The sequence below is a fragment of the Phascolarctos cinereus genome, unplaced genomic scaffold, assembly GCF_003287225.1.
Source record: "Phascolarctos cinereus isolate Bilbo 61053 unplaced genomic scaffold, phaCin_HiC Scaffold_726;HRSCAF=1367, whole genome shotgun sequence".
Lineage (NCBI taxonomy): Eukaryota > Metazoa > Chordata > Mammalia > Diprotodontia > Phascolarctidae > Phascolarctos > Phascolarctos cinereus.
In genome coordinates, this window is record NW_027556098.1 from 294,347,773 (window position 1) to 294,361,860 (window position 14,088).

General features: G+C 34.5%; 1 protein-coding gene across 1 annotated transcript in view; it reads left to right on the forward strand.

The window, feature by feature from the left end:
* DYNC2H1 (dynein cytoplasmic 2 heavy chain 1) overlaps positions 1 to 14,088 on the forward strand; it is a 370,089-nt gene that overhangs the window by 329,152 nt on the left and 26,849 nt on the right. The window contains 2 exon segments of the mRNA XM_020996144.2: positions 4,935 to 5,044; positions 5,735 to 5,816. Of these exon segments, the coding sequence (XP_020851803.1) occupies positions 4,935 to 5,044; positions 5,735 to 5,816 (192 nt within the window).

Consider the following 14,088-nt stretch of genomic DNA (forward strand, 5'->3'; position numbering starts at 1 on the left):
ATGTTCTATGAGCAAAGCAGAATTGTGGTAGCACAAAGGAAACATGAGATGTGCCAGTCTAGAGACATCTCCATTTCAAATGTCCAAATGGACTATTTATGCCCGATGTGTGGTAGAGCCCCCTGAGTTTGTATTGGATGGATCAGCCATAGTTAAACACACTGTACCTTGACTTCAACATCATGATATCGTTGGTCAAATAACAACAACATCTACAGGATTCTCCATTTCCTTTTCTCTCATTCTCTTCTCAACTCCTTCCAGTCTGGCTTCTGACCTCATCATTCAACCAAAACTTTTCTCATAGTTATTAATGATCTTTTAATTGCCCTATCTAATTGCCCTTTCTCAATTCTTATTCTTGACCTCTCTTCAGTCTTTGACACTGTTAATCAACCTCTTCTATTTGAATGTTTTCTTCTTTCTAGGTTTTCGGGACACTACTCTTTCCTGGTTTTCTTCATAGCTATCTGACTGCTCCTTTTCTCTCTCTCTCTATTTTACTGGATTTTCATGTACATCATACTTGCTAACAGTGGATGTCCCACAAGACTCTATGCCCTCTTCTTTTCTCCTTCTGTGCTGTTGCCCTTGGCAATCTTATGAACTTCCATGGTTTTGATCATCATCTCTATGTAGAGGACTCTCAGATCTACTTATCTAACTGTAACCTCTCTCCCAACATCACAACTCCAACTGCCTTTTTGACATCTTGAACTGAATGTTCTTTAAACATCTTCATCTCTATGTATCCAAAACTGAAACCCACCTCAAGCCTTCTTTCATTTGAAATTTCCCTATTGCTCTTGAGAATACTGACATCCTTTCAGTTTCCCAGGCTTGCAACCTAGATGTCATCTTTGACTTCTCACTCACCAGTCAATCAATGGTCAAGTCTTCGCATTTCTACCTTCATAACATCATATATATATATATATATATATATATATATATATATATATATATATATATATATATATATATATATATATATATATATATATATATGGATATGCATAAGTACATATATTTGTGTATATATGTATGTATATACATGCATTTATGTATGTATCTTATCTATATCTATCCATCTATCTTTATCCTCTGACACTGCAATTACCTTTGTATAGCCTCTTACTTCATCTGGGATTATTGCATTAGCTTGCTAGCTGGTCTCCCTACATCAAAATGTCTCCCCAATCCAATTAATCTACTCACAAATTGATCTTCCTAAAATGCAAGCCTGACTATATCATCTGTTAAAGGCTTTCATAACGTAGCTCTTCCTGTCTTTCCAGTCTTCTTACATATTACTCCCATGGATGCTGTAATCTAGTAACATTAGCCTCCTTGCTATTCTTCTCCCAGGACTCTCCATTTCCTAACTGCAATTTCATTCATTGTCCCTCATGCTTGAAATCCTGTTCCTGTTCACCTCTGCCTCCTAGTTTTCTGGATACTTTCAAATCCCAGCTAAAGTCCCACCTTCTACAAGAAACTTTTCTGAGTCCTCCTTAATCCTTGTACCTTCCCTCATAGATTACCCCCAATTAATCCTGTATGTATCATTTGTACATAATTGTTTGCATGTTGTCTTCTTCATTAGTCTGTGAACTCCTTCACAGTAGAGACTAGGTTTTTTTGGCTTTTCCTTATATCGCCAGTGCTTAGCAAAGTGCTTGGCACATAATAGGTACTTAATAGTTGCTGGTTGTCTGAGATAAAGGGAATGGAACTAGAGGTAAGGAGGGTAGATGGCTTTTTTGAGGAGTTTGGCTTTGAAAGAGAGGATAGAAGTAGAATAGACTAGTATAGATAGATAATAGATAGTAGGGTTAGGTGAAGGTATTTTAAAGGTGGGAAAACCTGGGAAAGTTTGTAGACAGAAGGGAATGAATAGTAAGTAGGAGTAAATTGAATATTGGGGGGAGGTGACAATGATTGTGGGAACATTCTGCCAAAAAAGTGGGAAGGCATAGGATGAGGGTTACAACTAGATGTATTAGATTTGACAAGTAGAATGACCTCTTGGTCAGAGACTGAAGTAAAAGAGGAAAGAATGAGGGATGATGTAAAGGATTTTGACAAGGAAATTCACCTTAAATGGCCTGTTTTCTCAGCAGAGTTTGAGGGAAGGTTCTCTGCTAAGAGGGTGGAATAAAGGAGTAGTATAGGAGGCTTAACAGGAGAAGGTTTGTAACTACTGCCCTTGTGGGCTAGGGCTATGAGTTTATTCTGAAAGTGTAAAAGGATTGTGAAAGTCTGCCTCTTCGTGCACTTATATACTTGGGGGATTGAGGGCTGTCACTTGCACCCTGGGGCTAGAGAATAGGGAGTATAAGTTGAGTCTATATGGTGAACTCTCTCCAGCTCACTGCCTTGGGGAGTAAAGAAAGGGGTTGGGAGAGAGAATTGGATGGAAGAAAAATTCAAGTTTTGTTTTGTTTTTTTTAAATTTTCCTGTATGTGAGGGGGAAGCAAATTTACAACCTCGTAATGAATACATGAACATCTGCTAGTAAGAAAAATTTAAGATAAATGATAGGCTAGAGCTATGGCTTCTATGGAGAATATTCAATTGAATTCACCAAGTATCTATTAATTGACTGCTGTGTTACTTATTTATTTATTTATTTTTTTGATGTGGTGCCTTAGTAAGGCACTATTTACATTCAGGGATTTTTTGTTATTTTATTGAAGGCTATATTTTTCTTATAGTCTGCCTATAAGCTTAACAGACTAGCAAGTTCTTCATATAGTATAAAGCAATGAAAATATTTTATTAAAAGAAATTTTTCATCCTTAACTAACTATGCTAATTCAGAATGTAATGAAGTGAAAATCTAATTTTTAGCCATATTGACCCTTTTAATGAGTTGGAACCTATGTATTTTATGTTCCTAGCTATGACACATTTTAAGAATTTTTTAAGTTGGGGTTATTTAAGTATATTTCAAATCCTTAAAAAATAATGTAAATTGTATTATTATAAAAGGAACACTTTTAAGTAAATATTATGAAACAACAGATACATATTATAAACAGTAAAAAAGGGACCTATAAACAGATAATTAAATATACCTTTTGTTAATGAAAATAGCAAACAGTCTCATAATTACTTGAGACGAGAGTGAGAAATGTGCTTTGAAAAATCTTTGGTAGATAATACAGTCAGATGTGCCTTCAAGGTAGCTTTCTCTCCACCTCATCCAATAAGCAAGAGTCTTAAAATTCAACATACTCAGTGATAAAATGACAGGAAGAGGATAACTGAAGCAGCCAAGTAGTGAACCTGAAGTCAGGAAGACCTGAGTTCAAATTCAGCCTCAGATAATTACTATCTGTGTGACATCGGGCAAGCTACTTAGTAACCTGTCTGCCTCAATTTTGTCAACTATAAAATTGGGATGATAATAACATCTACCTCCCAGGGTTGTTGTGAGGATCAAGAGATAATAACTAAAGTGCTTAGCATAGTGCCTAGCACATAGTAGATACTTATGAATGGTTGTTCCTTTCCCCCTAATTGAAAGAAGCCATTATAATATAATTACTGATTTTTTAAAAAAAGAAGTCTAGAAATCAGCTCTACTAGCTGATATTATATATTCACATTCTACTCTCCCTTGATATTCCACACATCACAACTTCACTGGTCTTACAGCTGCTACAGATTTAGGCACAGATTTTTTTCGAGTTAATCCATTTGCATCATCCCTAAAATTGCTCTGTCCTCTCCTACTTTCTGTGGCACTACTCCCCTGTAGTGGCAGCAGTTTTAGGCACAGAATTTCAATTGTATCACCTTGGTGTTGAGACAGTTAAATTGCTATAAACTTTCAAGTGACTAAAACAGTGGGAGTTATGATCTTGAGCTCAGATAAGACAACAATATAAATTGATAATTTTAAGAGAAACAAATAGGAAAATTAAGTTTATTCTACTTAGAGAATCATAAGCTAATTAGAAAATAGCTACTAAATATGTACACACCAAATGGCAAAGAAGAAAGTTTTTATGAGAAAAGCTAGCTAAATTGCAGAAATATTACAGTAAGAGAATAATAGTGAAAGATTTCTTTTTTTACTTCTCTCTCAGAGCTGATTAAATGTAACAGAAAGATTAGGAAGTAAAACATAGAGTTGAACAAATTGATAGAAAATGAGAATATTAAAGAGTATATGTATTTCTCAATTTTGCTTAACTCCTCAGCTTTACAAAAATGCTCATTTGCTAGAACAGAAAGGAATCAAATAAATGTAAAAAGGCAGAAATAATACATTAATCCTTTATAGTCTATACAATAAACATAATAAATAAGGGAAACATGAATAAAAGATACAGACCTAAATGGACTAAGTAATAATATCCCGAATGAGTGTGTCAAAGAACAAATGATAGAAAACAATGATGATGTGAAAGGTAACAAAAATTAAACAATACACTAAAACTAATAGGACACAACTAAAGCAGTCCTCAGAAAAAAATTAAAATCCATAAAACTTATTTTAATAAGATAGAAAATGAGAGGTTCCTGAACTGAGCACACCACTTAAATGACTTTATAAACAAACAAACTAACAGTGTTAGCACAAGAAAATCAAAATTAGGAACAAAATAGAGAAATTTTAATGTAAGGAATAAAGAATTTATAAGCTCCATATTTTCAGTAGATTTAAATGAGTAAAAGATCATGTAGAGTATATTTGTGATATCAGTAATATATCATACCAATTATGACAAACTTCAAAATATAAAATGGAATATTTCTATATATATATATATATATATATATATGTATAAAACCATAATTATCTTTTTTAAGTAGTTTTTACATTGGTCCCCATAATTTAAAAAAACTTAGTAGAGATTAAAAAATCAGGAAATTATAATTTCTAAAACGATCTTTTTTTTCCTCTTCTCTACTTTTCCAGCACTGGGTAGATAAAGCAGAAAAGCAGGCACTGCTGTCAGATACCCTTGACCTTTCAGAACTCTTCCATCCAGACACATTTCTTAATGCTCTACGCCAAGAAACTGCAAGGTAAATTAAAGGTTATCTACCTCATACACCCAAGGCCAATTATATTGATCTTATTTGTTATTGATTATTTTCCTTCATTACAAAAAATAGATTTTAAATGGGTTTTAATTCTTGTATAGTTTCCTAATACTTTACAATGAGAATATCAGTTATTAAGTATTTGAATATGGAAATAACTTATAAATTAAAAATGAATTTTCTTTTAAACAAACATTATATAAGGGAATTTCTAATTATTAAGTTATATCAGTAGTTTGATTAAGAATTTGTAACCTCCATATTACCTCCCATTTATCAAGAAGCATTAGTAAGTGCAATGTTCTAATTAAAATTGTTATTTTTGATTGAGAGTTACGATATATACCATAGAGGTTGCCATGTATCATAAATATAGTACCAATTTTCAAAAAATTAGAATATAATAAAGTAGATTTATAATTGAAATTATATTTAACATATTTTACCCTTCCTGTGACACTTGCAGAAGGCACTTATAAACTTGAACTAAGATTTGACATTATGGATATCAAGTAGAGCTTAAGAATATTATTGAAAATTATAATTACTTGAACTTTCTGGTTGTGATTCTGGATAAAGACAAATTTATTTATCTTACTTATATAGTCTTTTTCATTGGAATGCGTATTTCTGATAGTTTCATACTTAACATGTGAAATGATATTTTTACAGGGTAATGAGCTGTTCAGTGGATAGCCTTAAATTTGTAGCATCATGGAAAGGTCGACTACCAGAAGCAAAACTCCAAGTTAAGGTATTAGGCAGATTATACATGTTGTACTGTGTCTTAAACTTATATTACCCCTAAGAGATTATAACAAGATCATTAGGGAGTTATCAATTTTAACATGCTGAGTCAACTGATTACGACCAGATAAATTATTGTGTCTGATAAATCTTTATGATCAAAACAATTCAGGGAATCATGAAATACTATTCTTTTATAGAAAAAATACAGAAATTTCTATTGACATTGAAGATGAAAAATTAGCTTCCTGGGAAAGAATCTTAAACAACCTAAACATTTATTTGATTGCGTCCCTTAAAAAATTTGGCTAACAGCAGAAATCAAGAACTGTGTTAACTGGTGGGTTTTTTTAAGCCTCAAATCCCAGAGGTAGTAAGGGTCCCATACTTCATATGGTTAGCCCTTATCAGATACCACCCTTAACAAATGGCAGTCTATCCTATGCTTAAATTCACATGGTTATATGTAATGCAGCCTATTCCATTTTCACACAGCTCTAATTATTTAAAAGTTCTTCCTTGTATTGAGCTCTAACTTTGCCTCTCTGCAATTTCTGCTTAGCATTGCCTTCTTCAGTCAAACAAAATAAATCTAATCCCTCTTTCACATGATAATTCTTCAGATATTAAAAGACAGATGTGCCTCCCTTAAGAGTCCTATTCTCCAGATTAGCCATCCCTAATTACTCCCTACAATCCTCATATTATACAATTTCAAATTCCCTCATCATAAAAGGCAACATGATGTAGTGGGAGAAGCAAATGATTTAGAATCATAGGATAACAGGATTTAGTACAAGACCCTAAGATCTCCCTTACAAATGAGGAAGTTGAAATCTAGGGGGATACATAGCTAATGTCAGAGCTGGGATTCAAATCCATGTCAGAAGACATATCAGAGGTCCTCCCATCAGATCTCAGATTGATTACCTTCTTAACCACAGACAACTTCCCTTACCTGTTCTGTCAGTCCATTTAAGCTTACTTCCCTTTCTAAGTAACTCATAAAGAGTTCATTTAATTATAGATTGTAAAATTTTGTGTGTGATTCAATTCAAACTATGAGCCTGTATGTTTTAAAGTAAATTGCTCTCTATTTAAATATTGGGACATTTTCTTATCCATAGTTTTCTGACACATTTCCTATTTTCCACATATCATTCTAGTACCTCATAAAGGCTACTATTGCTACTACCATTACTGCTGCTGCTACTGCTGCTAACCTCCTGAAAACTCAGCCTAGCATCTATGTGATGAGGGGTGAGGACAATGGCAAAGAAAAGCATTGGTAGCCAGGTGATAGAGAACAGGGAGCCTTTGTGCCCTGCGCCCTCTTAAGGTAGCCATGGAGACTTAGCAAAAACCCTGAAATGCTGACCAGTTGGGCTCCGGCTATGCCACCACTTGGGTTACCAGCCTGGCCAACTAGAGAGGGCAGCACAAGGTTACAGGCTGGCCCTATTTGTAATCATCATGATGATCAGCTTGAGACAGAGGGCAGTGAAACAATCAGTGTTCATTCATACTCTAGTACAGAGAAAAGCAAAATACATCAGACCAAATCAGATATATCAGTGCCCCACCTACTAGAAATGCTTCACCGAGGAAGTGAATGCTTTCATTTTGTGCCAGTCCTATATGAAAATACATTTGAAAATAGATCTCATGAATTATAGGTAAGGGCTTTATACTATTCTTTGTTAATGCCACCCACTGCTCAAAGTCATGCAACAGTTTTGCTGACCAGTATAGAACAATAAAAAAAAAATCCAAATACCTTGAATCTAGATTAAGACAAAATAAGGGAAGGGAATGGGAAGAAAATAAGCATTTAGTAAGCACCTAATGATATTCCAGACATTGTGTTAAATATTTTACAAATATCTCATGTAATTCTCATCCTCATTTGGTAAGATGTAATTTTGAGGAATACTAAAATCCGAAAAAAGGAAAAATTAAAGACCTTGGGATCATTGAAAATCTTTACTTACCTCAGACTTCAAAAATTATATCTAAGAAGTAAGAAAATGACAAAAACAGTACTGATATCTAAAATAAATGAAAAGGAGAGTAGTGAATATTCTTGTATAAAATATATGCTATCAGGACAGCTAGGTGGCACAGTGGATAGGGCACCAGCCCTGAAGTCAGGAGGACCCGAGTTCAAATCCATACTCAGACCAGACACTTGACATTTACTAGCTATGTGACCCTGGGCAGGTCACTCAACCCCAATTGCCTAAAAATACATATAGATATAGATATAGATATAGATATAGATATAGATATAGATAATATATATGCACACACACACATACATACATATATATACACATATATATATATGCTATCATGGCATCGGTGGCCTCACTGTATACATACATGCATATATATATATATACACACACACATACACACACACACATACATACATATATATACACATATGTATATGCTGTCATGGCATCAGTGGCCTCACTTCTCCCCAGTGGGTGCCATGTGGCAGATGAGCAATTCACTAAGCTTCCCAGGTCGGCTTATCTCCACAGTTTTGACTAAAGACTTTTGTTGTTGAATCATTTCAGCCGTGTCTGATTCTTTGTGACCCCATCTGGGGCTTCCTTGGCAAAGATACTGGAGTAGTTTTCCATTTCCTTCTCCAGCTCATTTTACAAATAAGGAACTGAGGCAGTTACCTCAGTGACTTGTCCAGGGTCACACAACTAGTAAGTGTCTGAGGCCAAATTTGAACTCAAGGAGGTGAGTCTTCCTGATTCCAGGTCCAGTGCTGTATCCACTGGGCCACCTAGTTGCCCAACTAAAGACTAGAATCACTGAAAACCTCAAAGGGGAGGGGAGAATTTAGTTAAAAACCTAGAGAGAAATGAACATAGGTGATACTGAAATTAGAAGGAAAGGTAAGTACAAAGACATTTAAAGCATTATTAACCTCTCAATAAATATTGTCCCTCCTCTAAAAGAAATTAATGCATGGAAAATGGGAAAGAAGATGATCATATAGAAGGTAGGGGGTAAAATTGGACCACAGGAAAATTTCTACTGTAGTGCAGCGTTACCAAATAAAAGAAGTAAGAGTTCAGGTGAGGGAAAGAGTGCCTGAAGAAAGGTTACTTTAATGTAGAACAAGCAAAGCTAATAATAAGAACAAAGTACAGAATTCAGAGAGGAAGGAGAACAAAAAAGAAAACCTCTCTGTCTCCTTTTTTTTTGGTTAGGCAGTTGGGGTTAAGTGACTTTCCCAAGGTCACATAGCTAGTAAGTGTCAAGTGTTTGGTCTAAGGTCAGATTTGAACTCGGGTCCTCCTGACTTCAGGGCCAATGCTGTATCCACTGCACCACCTAGCTGCCTCCAAAAAAGAAAATCTTAATTCATATTAAAAGAAATGCCCCGGAGACACAAATGGAGGAAAATATAAACCTAACTCATGACTCTAAATATGCGTGGATTAAATAGCAAACCCTACAATTTCTTGCTAACAAGCAGTGTATCTGAGAAGCGTACGCATATGGAATAAAAATGAGGGGCTGGAACAGAATTTACTATATTTTAGGTAAATCCTCCAAAGCAGGATTTGCATTCATGCTATCAGATAAAACAAAAATGAATATTCATCATATAAACAGATAAAGAAATAATATTCCTCTAAACTAAACCATAAAAAACAAATCATATCAATATTAAATGTATATGTTCCAAATAGTATGATATCTAAATGTAAAAAAGAAAAAAAATTAATGGAAGTATAAGAAGACGTAGATAGCAATACAATAATCCACAGTCTCTCAATGTAACCCATTCTATCTGGGGGTATAAAATTGTTAGAATATTGTTTATTTTTTCTCCTTAAATCAAGCTTCTCTCTGATTTTTTGTACTTTTACTTATTATTCCCAGTTCTGCCTCCCAGGGCCAAGAATAACTCCACTTAGTGTTTTCTACCAGAGTCCTTCAGATATTTGATGACAGCAGTCATATCCCTTCCTGTCTTCTCTGTGCCAGATATCTCTAGATTCTTTCATTTGAACCTTGTATGTCATGGCCTCTAGTCTCTACTAGTCAATGAGGCCACCAGTTCAAAAAAAAATACTTCAAACACAAAAGTGTCTTATAGGTGTTATGAGTCCATGCTATTTAGTAGAAGGAATATGACGTGAAGTCAGAAAAAATTAATTTCTAGTCTTTACTTATTTTCTGTGAGAGCAAGGGTATGTCACGACCTCTTTGAGCCTTAGATTTTTTTATCTGTAAATGGGGATATTTATACTTGCCCTGCCAACTTCAGAAGGTTTTTATGAGAATCAAGTAATATCATTATCCATTTATGTAGTACTTAACTGTTTACCAAGCATTTTCTCACAGCAATCATGTGAAGTAAGTAGCATAAGTATTGTTATCCCTATTTTGCAGATCAAGAAACTAAGACTCAGAGAGATTAAATGACTTGTCCATGGTCAAACAGCTTCTAAATGGCAAAACCAAGAGCCAAACTGAGGTTTTTTATATCAATTCTGATTTTCTTTTTACTCTACCATGCTAAATGTCATGAGTTAGATGTGGGTGTGTATGCATGTAAATGTGTATACACACATATCTGTATAGGAAATTGCATTTGAACTGTAAAGTATCAGATAAATGTAAGATATTATTATTATTATACACTGGCTAAATTACCACTTAACTATTAGTACTTACTAATTTAATACTCCATTCTCATGCTGTCCCAACTGACATAGGAGCAGTTGGCTTAGACTAATATCTTCAAATACATGCCTTACAGATAGCTCACAAGTAGCTGGCTGTGTGCTTTGAATGCGGGTCTCTCAGGCATCAGCCTTCCTACCTTCCCATTCTCACAGGCCACATTTCTCTCTTGGAATGTGGTTTTCCTGTTTCATTCCCTTGCTGTCTTGTGACAAATATTTTTCTTTTCTTTTCTTTTTTGTTTTGCTTTCCCCTAGACAAGAAAAATACACTCTCTAATAGAATTTTATATACCTTCAGATTTTTGTCAAGCTCTTTCAATATTTTCTTAGATTAAATTGTACCTTTTTGTGGTTGTTTTTTACCAAAAAATCTTTTTCTGAAAAAAAAGACTGTTGCTGCTACCAAGAATTTCTGAGTTAAAGAAAAATTGAGTTGAGCAAGCAGCACGTCAAAGAGTCCCAGACTATTTTTTAAAAATATTTTGTTTTAACTGCTGGTATTAACCATAAACAAGCCATCTGCTGAGACTGCCAACTAATCCGATTATCTGTGCCTCTTCTTCCACTCTTCCTTTATTGATATATTTTACCTTTAAAATGCCTAGACCATTTTTGATACATCCATTTCTAAGTATAACTACAACTCACATTTACATAATGTTTAAATTTCATAAAACGCAATTCTGAGATAGGATCACCATTTTACAGATAAGGAAACTAAAAGCCAGGGATGTTAGGTGACCTATCCAGGATCATACAATGAGTAAATATCAGAGCAAGGAACGGAAACTCAGGTCTTTCCAGCTCTTGGTCCAGCACTTCATTCCAAGTTTAGAATGAAACCAAAATGTTCACATTTGAGTTAGTAGAGGTCAAGTTGTTAAGTTGGTAGTTATTTAGGGTCAGTTATGAAAGGAATGGATTATTTGGGGCTATCCTTTAATGAACAAGATGGCTGCTGTTGCTGGTACTAACAGATCTCTGAATCAAAAAACCAAGAGTTGCGCAAGCATACTTGTTGCTATATATGATCCCTTCAAAATCGAATTGATCCATAGGTAAGTTACTTGAAGTATGTTGAGACAGTCATAGTTGGCTGCAATTGTTTTTCTGTGATTATAAAAAGAAATTCAATCTTTTTAACTGTCAACATGGCATATTTTAAAAATTAACATTCATTTTCTAAATATAGAATATTAATACTTTAGTTATTAATTATGAAGTTTTTAAAAGGGGCTATTAGCATGCCTAATGTATTTGAGTATTTGGAGTGAAGACATAGTCAGTGACCAAAAACCATCTTTTCACACCAAATCCTGAATCCATTTTGATGTGACTTTGTTTGTTTATGTCTGCAAATAGAAGAACCCAAGCCCAGGTCTATTTTGGGGCCTTATGGGCCAGGGATGAAGAAATGTTCCAGTGCCCGGGACTCTAAGAAAAGGGGGAAGGTCCATGATCACATTACTGGTGACATTCCAGCAAAGGCTTGCCAGTCTCTTGGAGGATAGTGGTTGTTAGGTGTAGGCTGTACTAGCTGACCTCATTAGAGTCTGTAGTTCTGTGAGCTGTCTCTGTAGTCTCATTAAGTGTATATTTCACATAAAAGCACAATTTATTTCGACTGGAAATTCACATGTAAATAACAGTTTGGGTCACACAGCTTTTTGACATAATGATACCATTCCGTATCTATTTTGTTAAATTGAAATGACTGCATCTTACAAGCAAAAGAATTAAAGGATAATTAGAGGAAGTGGCATATTGACAATGGTAGGAATACACATTGAGGTATCTTTGATCCAGTAATTATTTAAGTTAAATTCAAGTAGTACATTTTCATAGATGTCAGGAGGTAGCCTCAATAAGCGGTCCTTTCAATAAAATTCCTCTAAATGAGATTCATTTTCTGTAATTGCTCCCTTACTCAAGGACTTGTGACATGTACAATAAAGGAATTAATGATTAGAGCAGACTTTCTCTAAACCCTTAATATAACATAACAAATAACTTATTAGGATATGTGTAGATGATATGTCTAATATATATACAAATACTTTTTATGCCTTGGTATATTTTCATATATATCCTGGATATAAAGTATGACAAATGTGTACCTGTTTATAACTCTGTTTTCAATATCTATTCAGTGTACACACACACATAAATAAATATATATATATATATATACATATATATATATCTACTTATAATAAGGTATTTGTTTCAGGCTTTGTACTAAGGATTTAGGGTTGAATTTATCTTCATTTAATTTCAGATAAGGTTTCTAAACTTGATTTTTTTTTTGATCTGGGCAATGGGGTTAAGTGACTTGCCCAGGGTCACACAGCTAGTAAGTGTTATGTGTCTGAGGCCTCATGTGAACTCAGGTCCTCCTGAATCCAGGGCCGGTGCTCTATCCACTGTGCCACCTAGCCCCCTAAACTTGATTTTTTAAAAAGAAGAATGGATAGAAAGAGTGTGTTTGGATTTATAAATATAAATATTGTAATAAGTAATATAAATATCATAAAATTCGCATATAATATATATTTTCTCTAGATTCAAACATATTGGGTCTAGGATTAGACCTATGATTTCACTGGTATAGGGAACTGCAAATGAGAAACTTCTTCCACCAGTGCTGCTTACCAGCTTTTCTGCAGCTTGCTGCCTTAAAGTGTTGCTTCATGCACTAAGATGGTTCAGTGGAGACTATTGGACTAGAGTCAGGAAGGTCTGAGTTTGAATCCTGCCCCTAGACACTTAGCTTTATGATCCTGGGAATGACACTTAATCTCTTTGTTCCTTAGTCTCCTTATTGCCAAAATGTAGATACTAACTAATAACATCTACCTCATAGGGTTTTTGCAAGGATCAAATGTGATACCATATGCAAAGTGCTTCACAAACCTTAAAATGCTACATAAACACTAGCTAGTATTATCATTTTTGCGGTAATCGTTATGAAGATGATTATGACAGTGATGTTGAAGAAACTTTCCCAGGGTCACACAATGAATATATTTCAAAAGGTAGAAATTGAACCTACATCTTCCTGGCTTAGAGTCCAGCTGTCTCTTTACTATGTATCACACTGTCTCTCTGACTATTCAAGATTAGCCTGAATGTATCAAGATGTGGTTAACAAGTGGATACATCCTTCTTCTAGTTCTTCAAGATGCCAGTCTTAACCTATTGGTTTTTGATTCAACTCAGAGGAATCCAGTGTCAATTTCTGCATCCTGTTCCTTGTTCTTAGCTATGATCCCTTAATAATAGGCCACTGAATGTTCTGATATGTGCCTGAAGAGATATGGCCTTAGAAATGTTTTAGTATTTTCTCATGTTTCATATTAAAGAATTAATCTGTCTCCTTAATTGATCCTTCTTTCAATGTAAACTATTTAACGTAGTAAGTTGTAATTCTATATTCATCCTGTCAGATTTGTCATATTTCTCTAACTCAGGTACATCATCACTAAATTCCTTTTCCAGTGTCTGATTGTGGTGTGGAGGAGACCTATATTTTCAAAGTCTGGGACAGCGGAGCAC